The sequence below is a fragment of the Oncorhynchus gorbuscha genome, unplaced genomic scaffold (assembly GCF_021184085.1).
Source record: "Oncorhynchus gorbuscha isolate QuinsamMale2020 ecotype Even-year unplaced genomic scaffold, OgorEven_v1.0 Un_scaffold_723, whole genome shotgun sequence".
In the NCBI taxonomy this organism is placed as follows: Eukaryota; Metazoa; Chordata; class Actinopteri; order Salmoniformes; family Salmonidae; genus Oncorhynchus; species Oncorhynchus gorbuscha.
Genome location: NW_025745530.1, coordinates 233,952 through 256,597, shown reverse-complemented (window position 1 = coordinate 256,597; position 22,646 = coordinate 233,952). Strand labels below are relative to the sequence as shown.

Here is a 22,646-nt window from a genome sequence, read left to right as displayed (position 1 = left end):
GTGTGTGTGTGTGTGTGTGTGTGTGTGTGTGTGTGTGTGTGTGTGTGTGTGTGTGTGTGTGTGTGTGTGTGTGTGTGTGTGTGTGTGTGTGTGTGTGTGTGTGTGTGTGTGTGTGTGTGTGTGTGTGTGTGTGTCAGAGAAGGTGTTGAGGCTGGAGTAGTTTGGACAGTGGAATGGGGTTTCCTTTGGGAAAAAAACGAATCCTTTACCCCCTAGTAGACTGACTGACCAGCCCAGTAGACTGACTGACCAGCCCAGTAGACTGACTGACCAGCCCAGTAGACCAGTAGACTGACTGACCAGCCCAGTAGACTGCCTGACCTGCCCAGTAGACTGACTGACCAGCCCAGTAGACTGACTGACCAGCCCAGTAGACTGACTGACCAGCCCAGTAGACTGCCTGACCAGCCCAGTAGACTGCCTGACCAGCCCAGTAAACTGACTGACCTACCTGGGGCCTGTTCATTAGACACCAAACAGAAGACAACAGACTGAAACAAGGAGGTACTTCCTGGACTTGCCCAATAAGACATTATTTTGAGTTAATCGCTTGAAGAGCATTTTATAAACATGGTCCGTTGCCCTAATGAACAAGACCAATACAGGTGTTTGAAGCAGAAGCAGTTCAGACAGGAAGCGTTTCCTCGCAGGGGTTTCTTCCAAGAACTCACAGCAGCAGGTTCTATACCTGGAACATACCATGACAGGGTCGTATTCACAAGGAAGCAAATAGGCTGAAACAGGGAGTAATGACCTGAACGTGTCCAATAAGAAACGCATGTTTTCATTTTCTGTTGCAAAACATCTTGCTTGAGTGTGCACTAATGAATGTGACCCAGGGTCATACATGTACCGAACGCCAACTTCGGTGTTTGAAGTTAATCCAAACTGAACAGGAGGGCTCTGAGACACGTGACCCTCTGAAATACCCACAATCATCCTACTGAAAAACACTCCTCCCACCTGAATACCACTGCCCTCCACAGCAGGTGTGTACAGACTGCAGACCTCCTACCCCTGCGACTCCTCTTTCTCTCCTCCACACCCCTCCCCTGTTCTCTCACCCCTCCTACTCCTTCTCTCCTCCACACCTCTCCCCTGTTCTCTCACCCCTCCTCCTCCTTCTCTCCTCCACACCCCTCCCCTGTTCTCTAACCCCTCCTCCACACCCTACCCTGTTCTCTTACCTCTCCTCCACACCTCTCCCCTGTTCTCTTCCCCTCCTCCACACCCTACCCTGTTCTCTTACCCCTCCTCCTCCTTCTCTCCTCCCCTGTTCTCTCCTCTCCCCAGTTATCTCACCCTTCCTCCTCCCCCTTCTCTCCTCTCCCCTGTTCTCTCACCTCTCCTCCTCCTTCTCTCCCCCATTAAAGACTGAGAGCAGTTGGAAGTAATTAGAACTCCTTGTGTGTGTGTGTGTGTGTGTGTGTGTGTGTGTGTGTGTGTGTGTGTGTGTGTGTGTGTGTGTGTGTGTGTGTGTGTGTGTGTGTGTGTGTGTGTGTGTAAGAGAGCGTATGAGTGTGGGTACCATACCAGAATGTCTAGATCAAGGCACCAGTCCCCATGAGTCCAGGAAGGCACCAGTCCCCATGAGTCCAGGAAGGCACCAGTCCCCATGAGTCCAGGAAGGCACCAGTCCCCATGAGTCCAGGAAGGCACCAGAAAAATGTTCAGCCCTCTTAAACCCTCCTCCTCGCTCCCCCTCCATCTCTCTCTCATCTGCCTCCCCTGCCACCAACCCCTCTCCCCCTCCATCTCTCTCTCATCTGCCTCCCCCTGCCACCAACCCCCTCTCCCCCTCCATCTCTCTACCTCATCTGCCACCCCCTGCCACCAACCCCTCTCCCCCTCCATCTCTCTCTCATCTGCCTCCCCCTGCCACCAACCCTCTCCCCCCTCCATCTCTCTCTCATCTGCCTCCCCCTGCCACCAACCCCTCCCCCTCCTCTCTCTGCCTCCCCCTGCCACCAACCCCTCTCCCTCTGCTACAGAGCAGACACGAATAGAATGGAACACACCATCACCACACACTTGGCGTCCCCTTTAACACAATACCATATCACACACAGGTACAGATAGTCACACACACGCTGATGCTACCACAGTGGGCCATAAAGACAATTGTGTCAATAAAGTTTATTCAAACAAACAACCGGACGTCACACCACAATGGCGGCCAGCACAACAGTGACAGTTCTGACTCCCAATGGAAGAAGACAAACCGTAAAAATATCACCAAACACACCTTTGCTACAGGTAGGTAGTAATAAAGCTGATTTCCTGCTCTACTAAGTCTGCGTTTAAAATAACTGTCTCCCTTTTCTAGGTTATGAAAACGAGAGTGATCTTTTCATGTCGGCTGAACAATGACTGTTCAGTTTAGCCCGCTCGTTTTTCTCTCTTAACTGCACAAAGTAAGTTGCTTTGCTAGTTAACTTGTTTAGCTGATAGATAACCAATACTTTGTATTTAGGTCCTCGAAGACGTCTGCAAGAAACATGGAATTAATCCTGACGACCACGGTTTAAAGTGAGTTGAGAGCTTTGTTGTTAGCCTAGCTAGCTAACTCGGTCTCTAGACGTGCTAACGTTAGCTGGCTAGCTCTGTGAACTGAAAGACTAGCTAGATATCCTCTTTATTACAACATTTTCCGTGGATGTTTTGTAGTGGTACCCAAATCATCAAACTGAACTATGATGAAGCTGTGATTGAGTGGAGGGGGAGGGATGGCTAGTCGTGTGTGCCCTCTGTCCATGCCCTTTGTATACGGGGCTCAGGACACTGCTCTTTCACTAAAGCCTCATCCCTCCCTCTCCATCCATCCCTTTGACAGATTTCAGAGGAACGTTCTGGACCTGTCGCTTCAGTGGAGGTTTGCCAGCGTGCCAAACAATGCCAAGCTGGAGGTGGTGACCAGCACCCGGAAACAGACAGGGACCGACAGCCCGGTGGGTGAAACTAGTGTGTGTGTGGCGTGCAGCATGACTTCACCATGTCCAGGAAACAGCATCCATTCTACTACTTCTGCTTCATTATGGTCATAACAACATTACTGTTGCATTTGATAAAATGTTCCATGGTGCCCCTTTGGCTCTCTGCATCCAATATGTTGCATTACCGCCACCTACTAGACTGGTGTACAACTCCCTTATACTTTGCGTGAAATACCCTACCATCTAAATGAATCTAACACTCACAAAACATGTAAATAACACCACCCTACTCCTCTATTTATATCTATTTAGTCCAACAGGCCAACAGCCTGAAAGGATGAAACACCACCACTTAACACACCCTGTAACTCTTCTGTCTACACACCCAAATACCTCTCTGCAGCTGCCACCACCACTTAACACACCCTGTAACTCTTCTGATGTCTACACACCCAAATACCTCTCTGCAGCTGCCACCACCACTTAACACACCCTGTAACTCTTCTGTCTACACACCCAAATACCTCTCTGCAGCTGCCACCACCACTTAACACACCCTGTAACTCTTCTGATGTCTACACACCCAAATACCTCTCTGCAGCTGCCACCACCACTTAACACACCCTGTAACTCTTCTGTCTACACACCCAAATACCTCTCTGCAGCTGCCACCACCACTTAACACACCCTGTAACTCTTCTGTCTACACACCCAAATACCTCTCTGCAGCTGCCACCACCCCAACACACCCTGTAACTCTTCTGTCTACACACCCAAATACCTTTCTGCAGCTGCCACCACCACTTAACACACCCTGTAACTCTTCTGATGTCTACACACCCAAATACCTCTCTGCAGCTGCCACCACAACACACCCTGTAACTCTTCTGTCTACACACCCAAATACCTTTCTGCAGCTGCCACCACCACTTAACACACCCTGTAACTCTTCTGATGTCTACACACCCAAATACCTCTCTGCAGCTGCCACCACCACAACACACCCTGTAACTCTTCTGTCTACACACCCAAATACCTCTCTGCAGCTGCCACCACCACAACACACCCTGTAACTCTTCTGTCTACACACCCAAATACCTCTCTGCAGCTGCCACCACCACTTAACACACCCTGTAACTCTTCTGTCTACACACCCAAATACCTCTCTGCAGCTGCCACCACCACTTAACACACCCTGTAACTCTTCTGTCTACACACCCAAATACCTCTCTGCAGCTGCCACCACCATAACACACCCTGTAACTCTTCTGATGTCTACACACCCAAATACCTCTCTGCAGCTGCCACCACCACTTAACACACCCTGTAACTCTTCTGTCTACACACCCAAATACCTCTCTGCAGCTGCCACCACCACTTAACACACCCTGTAACTCTTCTGTCTACACACCTAAATACCTCCTGCAGCTGCCACCACAACCTCAATTTGCTGTGACTACGTTCTATCCCTGCAGTACAGTTGATAACCATTGATATAAATGCTAAAAACCCCATCTTAATGAAACGTGTATCACTTGTTGGCCTCTGTACTGATACAGAAATACTACTCACACCCTCCTATCATGATCCCTCCCTCTGTACTGGTACAGATCTACTGTTCTTCCCTACTCACACCCCTCCTCTCAGGATCCCTCCTCTGTACTGGTTCAGATCTACTACTCACACCCCTCCTCTCAGGATCCCTCCCTCTGTACTGATACAGATCTACTACTCACTGGACCTCCTCTCAGGATCCCAAACCTCTGTACTGGTACAGATCTACTACTCACACCCCTCCTCTCAGGATCCCTCCCTCTGTACTGGTACAGATCTACTACTAACACCCCTCCTCCCTCTGTACTGGTACAGATCTACTACTCACACCCCTCCTCCCTCTGTACTGGTACAGATCTACATTACTCACACCCCTCCTCCCTCTGTACTGGTACAGATCTACTACTCACACCCCTCCTCCCTCTGTACTGGTACAGATCTACTACTCACACTCCCTCCTCCCTCTGTACTGAAATACAGATCTAACTGACTCACACCCCTCCTCCCTCTGTACTGGTACAGATCTACTACTCACACCCCTCCTCCCTCTGTACTGGTACAGATCTACTACTCACACCCCTCCTCCCTCTGTACTGGTACAGATCTACTACTCACAGCCCTCCTCCCTCTGTACTGGTACAGATCTACTACTCACACCCCTCCTCCCTCTGTACTGGTACAGATCTACTACCACACCCCTCCTCCCTCTGTACTGATACAGATCTACACACCACACCCCTCTCAGGATCCCTCCTCTGTACTGGTACAGATCTACTACTCACACCCCTCCTCCCTCTGTACTGGTACAGATCTACTACTCACACTCCTCCCTCTGTACTGATACAGATCTACTACTCAACACCCCTCCTCCCTCTGTACTGATACAGATCTACTACTTCACACCCCTCCTCCCTCTGTACTGATACAGATCTACTACTCACACCCCTCCTCCCTCTGTACTGGTACAGATCTACTACTCACACCCCTCCTCCCGCTGTACTGGTACAGATCTACTACTCACACCCTCTTCCCTCTGTACTGATACAGATCTACTACTCACACCCCTCCTCTCAGGATCCCTCTCTCTGTACTGGTACAGATCTACTACTCACACCCCTCCTCCCTCTGTACTGGTACAGATCTACTACTTAACAGCCCTCACCCTCTCTCTGTACTGGTACAGATCTACTACACCCCCTCCTACCTCTGTACTGGTACAGATCTACTACTCACACCCCTCCTCCCTCTGTACTGGTACAGATCTACTCTACACACCCCTCCTCCCTCTGTACTGATACAGATCTACTACTCACACCCCTCCTCTCAGGATCCCTCCCTCTGTACTGGTACAGATCTACTACTCACCCCCTCCTCCCTCTGTACTGGTACAGATCTACTACACCCCCTCCTCCCTCTGTACTGATACAGATCTACTACTCACACCCCTCCTCCCTCTGTACTGATACAGATCTACTGCACTCCACCCCTCCTCCCTCTGTACTGATACAGATCTACTACTCACACCCCTCCTCCCTCTGTACTGGTACAGATCTACTACTCACACCCCTCCTCCCTCTGTACTGGTACAGATCTACTACTCACACCCCTCTTCCCTCTGTACTGATACAGATCTACTACTCACACCCCTCCTCTCAGGATCCCCTCTCTGTACTGGTACAGATCTACTACTCACACCCCTCCTCCCTCTGTACTGGTACAGATCTACTACTCACACCCCTCCTCCCTCTGTACTGATACAGATCTACTACTCACACCCCTCCTCTCAGGATCCCCCTCTGTACTGGTACAGATCTACTACTAACACCCCTCCTCTCAGGATCCCTCTGTACTGGTACAGATCTACTACTCACACCCCTCCTCCCTCTGTACTGGTACAGATCTACTACTAACACCCCTCCTCCCTCTGTACTGATACAGATCTACTACTCACACCCCTCCTCCCTCTGTACTGGTACAGATCTACTACTAACACCCCTCCTCTCAGGATCCCTCTCTCTGTACTGGTACAGATCTACTACTCACACCCCTCCTCCCTCTGTACTGGTACAGATCTACTACTCACACCCCTCTTCCCTCTGTACTGATACAGATCTACTACTCACACCCCTCCTCTCAGGATCCCTCTCTCTGTACTGGTACAGATCTACTACTCACACCCCTCCTCCCTCTGTACTGGTACAGATCTACTACTCACACCCCTCCTCCCTCTGTACTGATACAGATCTACTACTCACACCCCTCCTCTCAGGATCCCTCTCTCTGTACTGGTACAGATCTACTACTAACACCCCTCCTCTCAGGATCCCTCTCTCTGTACTGGTACAGATCTACTACTCACACCCCTCCTCCCTCTGTACTGGTACAGATCTAACACCCTCCTCCCTCTGTACTGATACAGATCTACTACTCACACCCCTCCTCCCTCTGTACTGGTACAGATCTACTACTAACACCCCTCCTCTCAGGATCCCTCTCTCTGTACTGGTACAGATCTACTACTCACACCCCTCCTCCCTCTGTACTGATACAGATCTACTACTCACACCCCTCCTCCCTCTGTACTGGTACAGATCTACTAATCCCTCCTTTACCCCTCCTTTACCCCATTAATCACTCCTTTACCCCATTAATCACTCCTTTACCCCAGTAATCCCTCCTTTACCCCAGTAATCACTCCTTTCAATGGCGCCCTTTTCTTGAGAGAAACAATTCACATTTCTTGCCCCCATTTGTTTATTGCCGAGCGCCTTCTCTACCCCTCTATCTACCCCTCTCTACCCCTCTCTTTCTCTACCCCTCTCTCCCCCTCTCTTTATATACCCCTCTCTTTCTCTACCCCTCTACCCATCTGTTTATATACCCCTCTCTTTATATACCCCTCTCTCTACCCCTCTGTGTATACACCCCTCTCTCTACCCCTCTGTGTATATACCCCTCTCTCTACCCCTCTGTGTATATACCCCTCTCTCTACCCCTCTGTTTATATACCCCTCCTCTACGCCTCTGTTTATATACCCCTCTCTCTACCCCTCTGTTTATATACCCCTCTACCCCTCTGTTTATAGACCCCTCTCTCTACCCCTCTGTTTATATACCCCTCTCTCTACCCCTCTGTTTATATACCCCTCTCTACCCCTCTGTTTATATACCCCTCTCTCTACCCCTCTGTTTATAGACCCGCTCTGTCTCTCTGTCCCACGTTCTGACTCACAGTTCTCATCCAACATAGTTCCCCTGTTTCTATTTTTACAAATGGTTAGTTGTTAAAAACACATTTTCTTCATCCTTTTTAACTCTGCCGGTGTCCTGGGGGGGAAACATGTTTTCCATGTTAGCTAGTCACCACAGTGAGTGATGGGTAAACAACTGGCCGGCTCTGGATTAAGTTAACATGGGTCATCATCCATCTGGGATGACGTCTGCTGTTTCCACTGGGGCTCTGAGAAGAGGTCAGGTCCTTTCTTAATGACATCATCAATCCTCTGACAGCACCCGTGTCATCAACATGTGCCAAGTGACCTCCCACCCACCGAGAAAACACATACAACACGCTACCAACATACATGTAGTGTTTACGTTCCACACCTCCATAGACAGTCAGACATCCTAGGTTCAGTCAGAAGAGGACTGACCCCTCAGAGTCTGGTTCCTCTCTAGGTCTCTTCCTAGGTTCCTGCCTTTATAGGGAGTTCTTCCTAGCCACCGTTCCTTCTACATCTGCATTCTTGCTGTTTGGGGTTTTAGGCTGAGTTTCTTCCTAGGTTCCTTTTGAGACATCAGCTGATGTAGAAAGGGCCTTTATATAAAATGTGCTGGATTGATTGCCATGGACTGTTTGTTGACGTTACAGGGCGTTTAACAGCTGTGTGAATGTGGTTCATGTCTGATCCTCTCAGACTGTGTTTAGTGAAGTCATGTGTTTAGTGAAGTCATGTGTTTAGTGAAGTCATGTGTTTAGTGAAGTCATGTGTTTAGTGAAGTCATGTGTTTAGTGTTTTCTGTGTTTAGTGAAGTCATGTGTTTAGTGAAGTCATGTGTTTAGTGAAGTCATGTGTTTAGTGAAGTCATGTGTTTAGTGAAGTCATGTGTTTAGTGAAGTCATGTGTTTAGTGAAGTCATGTGTTTAGTGAAGTCATGTGTTTAGTGAAGTCATGTGTTTATGGAATGAGTTGTTATGTGTTTAGTGAATGTTACAGGGAGTTTAGTGAAGTCATGTGTTTAAAGTAAGTCATGTGTTTAGTGAAGTCAGGTGTTTAGTGAGGTCAGAGGTGTTTAGTGAAGTCATGTGTTTAGTGTTGTCATGTGTTTAACTGACAGTCATGTGTTTAGTGAAGTCATGTGTTTAGTGAAGTCATGTGTTTATGGAATGAGTTGTTAGGTCTTGGTGGATGATTTCCATGTTACAGGGAGTCTAGATGTGGCAGACGATGAAAGCCTGCTTGGTAAACTGTAACAACATGGCTGTGTGTCAGGAGGAGTGCAGGTAGAGGAGTGTTTGAAGCTGTGCCCGTGTTGTGTTATAAACTGTATTCAGGATAATCATCTCTGATCATGGCTGTAGTTCTCTGGGTGACTAATAGCTCTGAATAGGAATTCTGGCTCTGTGTGTGTTCCCTAGATGGGTGTGTGTGTTCCCTAGATGGGTGTGTGTTCCCTAGATGGGTGTGTGTGTTCCCTAGATGGGTGTGTGTGTTCCCTAGATGGGTGTGTGTGTGTGTGTTCCCTAGATGGGTGTGTGTTCCCTAGATGGGTGTGTGTGTGTTCCCTAGATGGGTCTGTGTGTGTTCCCTAGATGGGTGTGTGTGTGTTCCCTAGATGTGTGTGTGTGTGTTCCCCAGATGTGTGTGTGTGTGTGTTCCCTAGATGTGTGTGTTCCCTAGATGTGTGTGTGTGTTCCCTGTGTGTGTGTGTTCCCTAGATGTGTGTGTGTGTGTTCCCTAGATGGGTGTGTGTGTTCCCTGTGTGTGTGTGTTCCCTAGATGTGTGTGTGTGTGTTCCCTAGATGTGTGTGTGTGTGTTCCCTAGATGTGTGTGTGTGTGTTCCCTAGATGTGTGTGTGTGTGTCCGACAATGCAGTGATGTTCCCTAGATGTGTGTGTGTGTGTGTTCCCTAGATGTGTGTGTGTGTGTGTTCCCTCCAAAAGATGTCTTATGTGTGTGTGTTCCCTAGATATATGTGAGTGATGTTCCCTAGAGTGTGTGTGTGTGTGTTCCTAGATGCGTGTGTGGCATAGTGTGTTCCCTAAGGATGCAGCGTGTGTGTGTTCCCTAGATGAGATGTGTGTGTGTGTAACATCTAGATAAGGTTGCATTGTAAAGTGTGTTCCCATCAATTCCCTAAGATGGCTGTGTGTGTGTGTGTTCCCTAGATGGGTGTGTGTATTTAACAGTCTAGATGTGTGTGTGTGTGTTCCCTAGATCCCAGCTGTGTGTGTGTGTGTTCTCTGGAGATAGCGGGGTGTGTGTTCCCTAGATGTGTGTGTGTGTGCCTTCCCTAGATGGTGTGGTGTGTGTGTTCCAAAGATGTGTGTGTGTGTTCCCTGTGTGTGTGTGTTCCCTAGATGTGTGTGTGTGTGTTCATCTAGATGTTTGTGTGTGTGTGTGTGTGTGTTCAGTGGACCTAGATGTGTGTGTGTGTGTGTGTCCCTAGATGTGTGTGTGTGTGTTCCTAGATGGGTGTGTGTGTGTTCCCTAGATGGTGTGTGTGTGTGTGTGTGTGTGTGTGTTCCCTGATGTGTGTGTGTGTTCCCTAGTGTGTGTGTGTGATGTGTGTGTGTGTGTGTGTGTGTTCCCTAGATGTGTGTGTGTTCCCTAGATGTGTGTGTGTGTTGTGTGTGTGTGTGTGTTCTCTAGATGCTGTGTGATGTGTGTGTGTTCTCTAGATGCTGTGTGTGTGTGTTCTCTAGATGTGTGTGTGTGTGTGTGTGTGTGTTCCCTAGATGCTGTGTGTGTGTGTGTTCCCTAGATGGGTGTGTGTTCCTAGATGGGTGTGTGTTGTGTGGGTGTGTGTTCTCTAGATGCGTGTGTGTGTGTTTCCTAGATGTGTGTGGTGTAGATGTGTGTGTTCCCTAGATGGTGTGTGTGTGTAGTGTGTGTGTGTTCTCTAGATGCGTGTGTGTGTGTTCCCTAGATGTGTGTGTGTTCTCTAGATGGGTGGTGTGTGTGTGTGTTCTCTAGATGCGGTGTGTGTGTGTGTTGTTCTAGATACTGGGTGTGTGTGTGTTTCTAGATGCGTGTGTGTGTAGATGTGTGTGTTCTCTAGATGCGGTGTGTGTGGGTGTGTGTTCTCTAGATGGGTGTGTGTGTGTGTGTTCTCTAGATGCGTGTGTGTGTGTTCTCTAGATGCGGTGTGTGTGTTCTCTAGATGCGTGTGTGTGTGTTCTCTAGATGCGGTGTGTGTGTTCTCTAGATGTGTGTGTGTTCTCTAGATGCGTGTGTGTGTGTTCTCTAGATGCGGTGTGTGTGTGTGTGTTCCCTAGATGTGTGTGTGTGTTCCTCTAGATGTGTGTTTGTGTGTGTGTGTGTTCCCTAGATGTGTGGTGTAGTGTGTGTGTTCTCTAGATGGGGTGTGTGTGTGTGTGTGTTCTCTAGATGCGGTGTGTGTGTGTGTGTGTGTTCTCTAGATGTGTGTGTGTGTGTGTGTGTGTGTGTGTGTTCTCTAGTGTGTGTGTAGATGTGTGTGTGTGTTCTCTAGATGCGTGTGTGTGTGTGTGTGTGTTCTCTAGATGCGTGTGTGTGTGTGTTCTCTAGATGTGGTGTGTGTGTGTGTTCTCTAGATGCGGTGTGTGTGTGTGTGTGTTCTCTAGATGTGTGTGTGTGTGTGTGTGTGTTCTCTAGATGTGTGTGTGTGTGTGTGTGTTCTCTAGTGTGTGTTCCCTACCCTGGTGTGTGTGTGTGTGTTCTCTAGATGCTGTGTGTGTGTTCTCTAGATGCTGTGTGTGTGTGTGTTCTCTAGATGCGTGTGTGTGTTCTCTAGATGTGTGTGGTGTGTGTGTTCTCTAGATGCTGTGTGTGTGTGTGTGTGTGTCTCTAGATGCGGTGTGTGTGTGTTCTCTAGATGCGGTGTGTGTGTGTGTGTGTGTTCTCTAGATGCGGTGTGTGTGTGTTCTCTAGATGCGGTGTGTGTGTTCTCTAGATGCGGTGTGTGTGTGTGTGTTCTCTAGATGCGGTGTGTGTGTTCTCTAGATGCGGGGTGTGTGTGTGTGTTCTCTAGATGCGGTGTGTGTGTTCTCTAGATGCGGGTGGTGTGTGTGTTCTCTAGATGTGTGTGTGTGTGTTCTCTAGATGCGGTGTGTGTGTGTGTGTGTTCTCTAGATGCGGGTGTGTGTGTGTGTGTTCTCTAGATGCGGTGTGTGTAGATGGGTGTGTGTTCTCTAGATGCGGTGTGTGTGTGTGTTCTCTAGATGCGGGTGTGTGTGTGTGTTCTCTAGATGCGGTGTGTGTGTGTGTGTGTGTTCTCTAGATGCGGGTGTGTGTGTGTGTTCTCTAGATGCGGTGTGTGTGTGTTCTCTAGATGCGTGTGTGTGTGTGTGTGTTCTCTAGATGCGGTGTGTGTGTGTGTGTGTGTGTGTGTTGTTCTAGATGCGGTGTGTGTGTTCTCTAGATGCGGTGTGTGTTCTCTAGATGTGTGGTGTGTGTGTTCTCTAGATGCGGTGTGTGTGTTCTCTAGATGCGGGTGTGTGTGGGTGTGTGTTCTCTAGATGCGGTGTGTGTGTGTGTGTTCTCTAGATGCGTGTGTTCTCTAGTGTGTGTGTGTGTTCTCTAGATGCTGGGTGTGTGTGGGTGTTCTCTAGATGCGGTGTGTGTGTGTGTGTGTGTTCTCTAGATGCGGTGTGTGTGTGTGTGTTCTCTAGATGCGGTGTGTGTGTGTGTGTTCTCTAGATGCGGTGTGTGTGTGTGTGTTCTCTAGATGCGGTGTGTGTGTGTGTGTTCTCTAGATGCGGTGTGTGTGTGTGTGTTCTCTAGATGCGGTGTGTGTGTGTGTTCTCTAGATGCGGTGTGTGTGTGTGTGTTCTCTAGATGCGGTGTGTGTTCTCTAGATGCGGTGTGTGTGGGTGTGTGTTCTCTAGATGCGGTGTGTGTTCTCTAGATGCGGTGTGTGTGGGTGTGTGTTCTCTAGATGCGGTGTGTGTGGGTGTGTGTTCTCTAGATGCGGTGTGTGTTCTCTAGATGCGGTGTGTGTGGGTGTGTGTTCTCTAGATGCGGTGTGTGTGTTCTCTAGATGCGGTGTGTGTGTTCTCTAGATGCGGTGTGTGTGTTCTCTAGATGCGGTGTGTGTGTTCTCTAGATGCGGTGTGTGTGTTCTCTAGATGCGGTGTGTGTGTTCTCTAGATGCGGTGTGTGTGTTCTCTAGATGCGGTGTGTGTTGTTCTCTAGATGCGGTGTGTGTGTTCTCTAGATGCGGTGTGTACAGGTGTGTGTTCTCTAGATGTGTGTGTGTGTGTGTTCTCTAGATGTGGTGTGTGTGTGTGTGTCTCTAGATGCGGTGTGTGGGTGTGTGTTCTCTAGATGCGGTGTGTGTGTGTGTTCTCTAGATGCGGTGTGTGTGTGTGTGTTCTCTAGATGCGGTGTGTGTGTGTGTGTTCTCTAGATGCGGTGTGTGTGTGTGTGTGTTCTCTAGATGCGGTGTGTGTGTTCTCTAGATGCGGTGTGTGTGTGTTCTCTAGATGCGGTGTGTGTGTGTGTGTTCTCTAGATGCGGTGTGTGTGTGTTCTCTAGATGTGGTGTGTGTGTTCTCTAGATGCGGTGTGTGTGTTCTCTAGATGCGGTGTGTGTGTTCTCTAGATGCGGTGTGTGTGTTCTCTAGATGCGGTGTGTGTTCTCTAGATGCGGTGTGTGTGGGTGTGTGTTCTCTAGATGCGGTGTGTGGGTGTGTGTTCTCTAGATGCGGTGTGTGTGTGTGTTCTCTAGATGCGGTGTGTGTGTGTGTTCTCTAGATGCGGTGTGTGTGTGTTCTCTAGATGCGGTGTGTGTGTGTGTGTTCTCTAGATGCGGTGTGTGTGTGTGTGTGTTCTCTAGATGCGGTGTGTGTGTGTGTGTTCTCTAGATGCGGTGTGTGTGTGTGTGTGTGTGTGTGTTCTCTAGATGCGGTGTGTGTGTGTTCTCTAGATGCGGTGTGTGTGGGTGTGTGTTCTCTAGATGCGGTGTGTGTGTGTGTGTTCTCTAGATGCGGTGTGTGTGTGTGTTCTCTAGATGCGGTGTGTGTGTGTTCTCTAGATGCGGTGTGTGTGGGTGTGTGTTCTCTAGATGTGGGGTGTGTGTGTGTGTTCTCTAGATGCGGGGTGTGTGTGTGTGTTCTCTAGATGCGGGGTGTGTGTGTGTGTTCTCTAGATGCGGTGTGTGTGTTTGGTAAATGAGTTGTCTGTGTTCAATAACGGTATGTTCTGTTTCTGTGTGTTCTGTTTCTGTGTGTGTTGTAAAACAGTGTGTTGTATTCTGTGTGTGTTCCTCAGGTGCGTATTGCCCTGCAGATGGAAGATGGTACCAGACTCCAGGGTACTTTCTCCAGTGGACAGACACTATGGGAGCTGCTCACACACTTTCCCCAGACCAGGTAGGTAGGGTTGTCACTGATCGCCCAAGTGCAGTCGTGTGTGTGTGTGTGTGTGTGTGTGTGTGTGTGTGTGTGTGTGTGTGTGTGTGTGTGTGTGTGTGTGTGTGTGTGTGTGTGTGTGTGTGTGTGTGTGTGTGTGTGTGTGTGTGTGTGTGTGTGTGTGTGTTCGCCTGCCTGCCTGCCTGCCAAGACCAGAGGTTTGTTATTTTTATGAGTGAGTGCTGTACACTGCGATCAAAGAGTTGCAGACCAGGAGTGTGCCAAGTTACAACAACCCCTCTGCTCTCCTCCTACTCTCCTTTTTTCTCTCCCCTGTTTTCTTTCTCCTCACCCCCAACCTCTACTCTCTCCAACCTCTACTCTCTCCAACCTCTACTCTCTCCAACCTCTCTACTCTCTCTCCAACCTCTCTACTCTCTCTCCAACCTCTCTACTCTCTCTCCAACCTCTACTCTCTCCCCAACCTCTACTCTCTCCAACCTCTACTCTCTCCAACCTCTACTCTCTCCAAACTCTACTCTCTCCAACCTCTCTACTCTCTCTCCAACCTCTCTACTCTCTCTCCAACCTCTACTCTCTCCCCAACCTCTACTCTCTCCCCAACCTCTACTCTCTCCCCAACCTCTACTATCTCCCCAACCTCTACTCTCTCCCCAAACTCTACTCTCTCCAACCTCTACTCTCTCCAACCTCTACTCTCTCCAACCTCTCTACTCTCTCCCCAACCTCTACTCTCTCCCCAACCTCTACTCTCTCCCCAACCTCTACTCCCTCTCCAACCTCTACTCTCTCTCCAACCTCTACTCTCTCTCCAACCTCTACTCTCTCTCCAACCTCTACTCTCTCTCCAACCTCTACTCTCTCTCCAACCTCTACTCTCCCTCCAACCTCTACTCTCCCTCCAACCTCTACTCTCCCTCCAACCTCTACTCTCTCTCCAACCTCTACTCTCTCTCCAACCTCTACTCTCTCTCCAACCTCTACTCTCTCTCCAACCTCTACTCTCTCCCCAACCTCTACTCTCTCCCCAACCTCTACTCTCTCCCCAACCTCTACTCTCTCCCCAACCTCTACTCTCTCCCCAACCTCTACTCTCTCTCCAACCTCTACTCTCTCTCCAACCTCTACTCTCTCTCCAACCTCTACTCTCTCTCCAACCTCTACTCTCTCCAACCTCTACTCTCTCTCCAACCTCTACTCTCTCTCCAACCTCTACTCTCTCTCCAACCTCTACTCTCTCTCCAACCTCTACTCTCTCTCCAACCTCTACTCTCTCTCCAACCTCTACTCTCTCCCCAACCTCTACGCTCTCCAACCTCTACGCTCTCCAACCTCTACGCTCCCCAACCTCTACTCTCTCCCCAACCTCTACTCTCTCCCCAACCTCTACTATCTCTCCAACCTCTACTCTCTCCAACCTCTACTCTCTCCAACCTCTACTCTCTCCAACCTCTACGCTCTCCAACCTCTACGCTCTCCAACCTCTACTCTCTCCCCAACCTCTACTCTCTCCCCAACCTCTACTCTCTCCCCAACCTCTACTCTCTCCCCAACCTCTACTCTCTCCCCAACCTCTACTCTCTCCAACCTCTACGCTCTCCAACCTCTACGCTCTCCAACCTCTACGCTCCCCAACCTCTACTCTCCCCAACCTCTACTCTCTCCCCAACCTCTACTCTCTCCCCAACCTCTACTCTCCCCAACCTCTACTCTCTCCCCAACCTATCTCCCCAACTCTCTCCCCAACCTCTACTCTCTCCCCAACCTCTACTCTCTCCCCAACCTCTACTCTCTCTCCCCAACCTCTACTCTCTCTCCAACCTCTACTCTCTCTCCAACCTCTACTCTCTCCAACCTCTACTCTCTCTCCAACCTCTACTCTCTCTCCAACCTCTACTCTCTCTCCAACCTCTACTCTCTCCAACCTCTACTCTCTCTCCAACCTCTACTCTCTCTCCAACCTCTACTCTCTCTCCAACCTCTACTCTCCCCAACCTCTACTCTCTCCCCAACCTCTACTCTCTCCCAACCTCTACTCTCTCCAACCTCTACTCTCTCTCCAACCTCTACTCTCTCTCCAACCTCTACTCTCTCTCCAACCTCTACTCTCTCTCCAACCTCTACTCTCTCTCCAACCTCTACTCTCTCTCCAACCTCTACTCTCTCCCCAACCTCTACTCTCTCCCCAACCTCTACTCTCTCCCCAACCTCTACTCTCTCCCCAACCTCTACTCTCTCCCCCAACCTCTACTCTCTCTCCAACCTCTACTCTCTCTCCAACCTCTACTCTCTCTCCAACCTCTACTCTCTCTCCAACCTCTACTCTCTCTCCAACCTCTACTCTCTCCAACCTCTACTCTCTCTCCAACCTCTACTCTCTCTCCAACCTCTACTCTCTCTCCAACCTCTACTCTCTCTCCAACCTCTACTCTCTCTCCAACCTCTACTCTCTCTCCAACCTCTACTCTCTCTCCAACCTCTACTCTCTCTCCAACCTCTACTCTCTCTCCAACCTCTACTCTCTCCCAACCTCTACTCTCTCCCCAACCTCTACTCTCTCCCCAACCTCTACTCTCTCCCCCAACCTCTACTCTCTCCCCAACCTCTACTCTCTCCCCAACCTCTACTCTCTCCCCAACCTCTACTCTCTCCCCCAACCTCTACTCTCTCCCCAACCTCTACTCTCTCCCAACCTCTACTCTCTCCTCCAACCTCTACTCTCTCTCCAACCTCTACTCTCTCTCCAACCTCTACTCTCTCTCCAACCTCTACTCTCTCTCCAACCTCTACTCTCTCTCCAACCTCTACTCTCTCTCCAACCTCTACTCAGGAGGAGGCACTCCAACCTCTACTCTCTCCCCAACCTCTACTCTCTCCCCAACCTCTACTCTCTCCCCAACCTCTACTCTCTCCCCAACCTCTACTCTCTCCCAACCTCTACTCTCTCCCAACCTCTACTCTCTCTCCCCAACCTCTACTCTCTCTCCAACCTCTACTCTCTCTCCAACCTCTACTCTCTCTCCAACCTCTACTCTCTCTCCAACCTCTACTCTCTCTCCAACCTCTACTCTCTCTCCAACCTCTACTCTCTCTCCAACCTCTACTCTCTCTCCAACCTCTACTCTCTCTCCAACCTCTACTCTCTCTCCAACCTCTACTCTCTCTCCAACCTCTACTCTCTCTCCAACCTCTACTCTCTCCAACCCAACTCTCTCTCCCCAACCTCTCTCTCCCCAACCTCTACTCTCTCCCCCAACCTCTACTCTCTCCCCAACCTCTACTCTCTCCCCCAACCTCTACTCTCTCCCCAACCTCTACTCTCTCCCCAACCTCTACTCTCTCCCCAACCTCTACTCTCTCCCCAACCTCTACTCTCTCCCCAACCTCTACTCTCTCCCAACCTCTACTCTCTCTCCAACCTCTACTCTCTCTCCAACCTCTACTCTCTCTCCAACCTCTACTCTCTCTCCAACCTCTACTCTCTCCAACCTCTACTCTCTCCAACCTCTACTCTCTCCAACCTCTACTCTCTCCCCAACCTCTACTCTCTCCCCAACCTCTACTCTCTCCCCAACCTCTACTCTCCCCAACCTCTACTCTCTCTCCAACCTCTACTCTCTCTCCAACCTCTACTCTCTCTCCAACCTCTACTCTCTCTCCAACCTCTACTCTCTCTCCAACCTCTACTCTCTCCCCAACCTCTACTCTCTCCCCAACCTCTACTCTCTCCCCAACCTCTACTCTCTCCAACCTCTACTCTCTCCCCAACCTCTACTCTCTCCTCCAACCTCTACTCTCTCTCCAACCTCTACTCTCTCTCCAACCTCTACTCTCTCTCCAACCTCTACTCTCTCTCCAACCTCTACTCTCTCTCCAACCTCTACTCTCTCTCCAACCTCTACTCTCTCTCCAACCTCTACTCTCTCTCCAACCTCTACTCTCTCTCCAACCTCTACTCTCTCTCCAACCTCTACTCTCTCTCCAACCTACTCTCTCTCCAACCTCTACTCTCTCCCCAACCTCTACTCTCTCCCCAACCTCTACTCTCTCCCCAACCTCTACTCTCTCCCCAACCTCTACTCTCTCCCCAACCTCTACTCTCTCCCCAACCTCTACTCTCTCCCCAACCTCTACTCTCTCCCCAACCTCTACTCTCTCCCCAACCTCTACTCTCTCTCCAACCTCTACTCTCTCTCCAACCTCTACTCTCTCTCCAACCTCTACTCTCTCTCCAACCTCTACTCTCTCTCCAACCTCTACTCTCTCTCCAACCTCTACTCTCTCTCCAACCTCTACTCTCTCTCCAACCTCTACTCTCTCTCCAACCTCTACTCTCTCTCCAACCTCTACTCTCTCCCCAACCTCTACTCTCTCCAACCTCTACTCTCTCTCCAACCTCTACTCTCTCTCCAACCTCTACTCTCTCTCCAACCTCTACTCTCTCTACTCTCTCCGGCCGCTCTCTACTCTCTCCGGCCGCTCTCTACTCTCTCTATTCTCTCTCTCTACTCTCTCTCTCTACTCTCTCCCCAACCTCTACTCTCTCTCCAACCTCTACTCTCTCTCCAACCTCTACTCTCTCCCCAACCTCTACTCTCTCTCCAACCTCTACTCTCTCTCCAACCTCTACTCTCTCTCCAACCTCTACTCTCTCCCCAACCTCTACTCTCTCTCCAACCTCTACTCTCTCTCCAACCTCTACTCTCTCTCCAACCTCTACTCTCTCTCCAACCTCTACTCTCTCTCCAACCTCTACTCTCTCTCCAACCTCTACTCTCTCTCCAACCTCTACTCTCTCTCCAACCTCTACTCTCTCTCCAACCTCTACTCTCTCTCCAACCTCTACTCTCTCTCCAACCTCTACTCTCTCTCCAACCTCTACTCTCTCTCCAACCTCTACTCTCTCTCCGGCCGCTCTCTACTCTCTCCGGCCGCTCTCTACTCTCTCTATTCTCTCTCTCTACTCTCCCCAGCTTCTCTCTACTCGCTCTCTCTACTCTCTCTATTCTCTCTCTCTACTCTCTCCGGCCGCTCTCTACTCTCCCCAGCTTCTCTCTACTCTCTCTCTCTACTCTCTCTATTCTCTCTCTCTACTCTCTCCGGCCGCTCTCTACTCTCCCCAGCTTCTCTCTACTCTCTCTCTCTACTCTCTCTATTCTCTCTCTCTACTCTCTCTCTCTACTCTCTCTATTCTCTCTCTCTACTCTCTCCGGCCGCTCTCTACTCTCCCCAGCTTCTCTCTACTCTCTCTCTCTACTCTCTCTATTCTCTCTCTCTACTCTCTCCGGCCGCTCTCTACTCTCTCCAGCCGCTCTCTACTCTCTCTCTCTACTCTCTCTCTACTCTCTCTCTCTACTCTCTCTCTACTCTCTCTCTCTACTCTCTCTCTACTCTCTCTCTACTCTCTCTCTCTACTCTCTTTCTTCTCTCTCTCTTCTCTACCCTCTACCCTCTCTCTACTCTCTCCCCAGCTTCTCTCTACTCTCTCTCTACCCTCTCTCTACTCTTTCTCTACCCTCTACCCTCTCTCTACTCTCTCCCCAGCCTGTGGACAACTGTCTCTTAGTGTAGTGGACAGCGGTCTCTTAGTGTAGTGGACAGCGGTCTCTTAGTGTAGTGGACAGCGGTCTCTTAGTGTAGTGGACAGCGGTCTCTTAGTGTAGTGGACAGCGGTCTCTTAGTGTAGTGGACAGCGGTCTCTTAGTGTAGTGGACAACTGTCTCTTAGTGTAGTGGACAACTGTCTCTTAGTGTAGACAGCGGTCTCTTATTGTAGTGGACCGTGCTTTTACACCTGCATTGTTTGCTGTTTGGGGTTTTAGGCTGGGTTTCTGTACAGCACTTTGAGATATCAGCTGATGTACGAAGGGCTATATAAATAAATTTGATTTGATTTTGATTTGGACAGCGGTCTCTTAGCGGTCTCTTAGTGTAGTGGACAACTGTCTCTTAGTGTAGTGGACAGCGGTCTCTTAGTGTAGTGGACAGCGGTCTCTTAGTGTAGTGGACAGCGGTCTCTTAGTGTAGTGGACAGTGGTCTCTTAGTGTAGTGGACAGCGGTCTCTTAGTGTAGTGGACAGCGGTCTCTTAGTGTAGTGGACAGCGGTCTCTTAGTGTAGCCAATTTGTAAGTCGCTCTGGATAAGAGCGTCTGCAAAATGACTTAAATGTAAATGTAAATGTAGTGGACAACGGTCTCTTAGTGTAGTGGACAACGGTCTCTTAGTGTAGTGGACAACGGTCTCTTAGTGTAGTGGACAACGGTCTCTTAGTGTAGTGGACAGGGGTCTCTTAGTGTAGTGGACAACGGTCTCTTAGTGTAGTGGACAACGGTCTCTTAGTGTAGTGGACAACGGTCTCTTAGTGTAGTGGACAACGGTCTCTTAGTGTAGTGTAGTGGACAGCGGTCTCTTAGTGTAGTGGACAGCGGTCTCTTAGTGTAGTGGACAGCGGTCTCTTAGTGTAGTGGACAGCGGTCTCTTAGTGTAGTGGACAGCGGTCTCTTAGTGTAGTGGACAGGGGTCTCTTAGTGTAGTGGACAGCGGTCTCTTAGTGTAGTGGACAGCGGTCTCTTATTGTAGTGGCCAACGGTCTCTTATTGTAGTGTAGTGGACAGCGGTCTCTCAGTGTAGTGTAGTGGACAGCGGTCTCTTAGTGTAGTGGACAGTGGTCTCTTAGTGTAGTGGACAACTGTCTCTTAGTGTAGTGGACAACTGTCTCTTAGTGTAGTGGACAACTGTCTCTTAGTGTAGTGGACAACGGTCTCTTAGTGTAGTGGACAACGGTCTCTTAGTGTAGTGGACAACGGTCTCTTAGTGTAGTGGACAACGGTCTCTTAGTGTAGTGGACAGCGGTCTCTTAGTGTAGTGGACAGCGGTCTCTTATTGTAGTGGACAGCGGTCTCTTATTGTAGTGGACAGCGGTCTCTTAGTGTAGTGGACAACGGTCTCTTAGTGTAGTGGACAGCGGTCTCTTAGTGTAGTGGACAGCGGTCTCTCAGTGTAGTGTAGTGGACAGTGGTCTCTTAGTGTAGTGGACAGCGGTCTCTTAGTGTAATGGACAGCGGTCTCTTAGTGTAGTGGACAGCGGTCTCTCAGTGTAGTGTAGTGGACAGCAGTCTCTTAGTGTAGTGGACAGCAGTCTCTTAGTGTAGTGGACAGCGGTCTCTTAGTGTAGTGGACAGTGGTCTCTTAGTGTAGTGGACAGCGGTCTCTTAGTGTAGTGGACAACTGTCTCTTATTGTAGTGGACAACTGTCTTTTAGTGTAGTGGACAGCGGTCTCTTAGTGTAGTGGACAGCGGTCTCTTAGTGTAGTGGACAGCGGTCTCTTAGTGTAGTGGACAGCGGTCTCTTAGTGTAGTGGACAGCGGTCTCTTAGTGTAGTGGACAGCGGTCTCTTAGTGTAGTGGACAGCGGTCTCTTAGTGTAGTGGACAGCGGTCTCTTAGTGTAGTGGACAGCGGTCTCTTAGTGTAGTGGACAGCGGTCTCTTAGTGTAGTGGACAGCGGTCTCTTAGTGTAGTGGACAACTGTCTCTTAGTGTAGTGGACAACTGTCTCTTAGTGTAGTGGACAGCGGTCTCTTAGTGTAGTGGACAGCGGTCTCTTAGTGTAGTGGACAACTGTCTCTTAGTGTGGTGGACAACTGTCTTTTAGTGTAGTGGACAACGGTCTCTTAGTGTAGTGGACAACGGTCTCTTAGTGTAGTGGACAACGGTCTCTTAGTGTAGTGGACAGCGGTCTCTTAGTGTAGTGGACAGCGGTCTCTTAGTGTAGTGGACAGCGGTCTCTTAGTGTAGTGGACAACGGTCTCTTAGTGTAGTGGACAACGGTCTCTTAGTGTAGTGGACAACGGTCTCTTAGTGTAGTGGACAACGGTCTCTTAGTGTAGTGGACAACGGTCTCTTAGTGTAGTGGACAACGGTCTCTTAGTGTAGTGGACAGCGGTCTCTTAGTGTAGTGGACAGCGGTCTTAGTGTAGTGGACAACGGTTTCTTAGTGTAGTGGACAGCGGTCTTAGTGTAGTGGACAACTGTCTCTTAGTGTAGTGGACAACGGTCTCTTAGTGTAGTGGACAGCGGTCTCTTAGTGTAGTGGACAGCGGTCTCTTAGTGTAGTGGACAGCGGTCTCTTAGTGTAGTGGACAGCGGTCTCTTAGTGTAGTGGACAGCGGTCTCTTAGTGTAGTGGACAACTGTCTCTTAGTGTAGTGGACAGCGGTCTCTTAGTGTAGTGGACAGCGGTCTCTTAGTGTAGTGGACAGCGGTCTCTTAGTGTAGTGGACAGCGGTCTCTTAGTGTAGTGGACAGCGGTCTCTTAGTGTAGTGGACAGCGGTCTTAGTGTAGTGGACAACTGTCTCTTAGTGTAGTGGACAACTGTCTCTTAGTGTAGTGGACAACGGTCTCGTCCTGGTGATCACTGGCATTAAAGGGTAACTACACCCAAAAATCTACATTTGTTCTATTTTCCCCAGACCTTAAGTGGTCTTCTGATGTGGTTTAAGCCTCGTTGTGGACTGAACATCCAACGTCGTTGTTTTTGAAATCGGAAACCTGGAAAAGCAACACGGAGAAAACAGAATTTAGGAAA

General features: G+C 49.6%; 1 protein-coding gene across 1 annotated transcript in view; it reads left to right on the top strand.

The window, feature by feature from the left end:
* Nucleotides 1-2,109: 2,109 nt before the first annotated feature.
* Nucleotides 2,110-22,646, top strand: part of LOC124019158 (tether containing UBX domain for GLUT4-like) — a gene marked incomplete at its 3' end in the record, with an annotated part of 48,465 nt that continues 27,928 nt past the window's right edge. Inside the window, 4 exon segments of the mRNA XM_046334550.1 lie at nucleotides 2,110-2,256; nucleotides 2,474-2,529; nucleotides 2,834-2,948; nucleotides 13,961-14,061. Of these exon segments, the coding sequence (XP_046190506.1) occupies nucleotides 2,170-2,256; nucleotides 2,474-2,529; nucleotides 2,834-2,948; nucleotides 13,961-14,061 (359 nt within the window).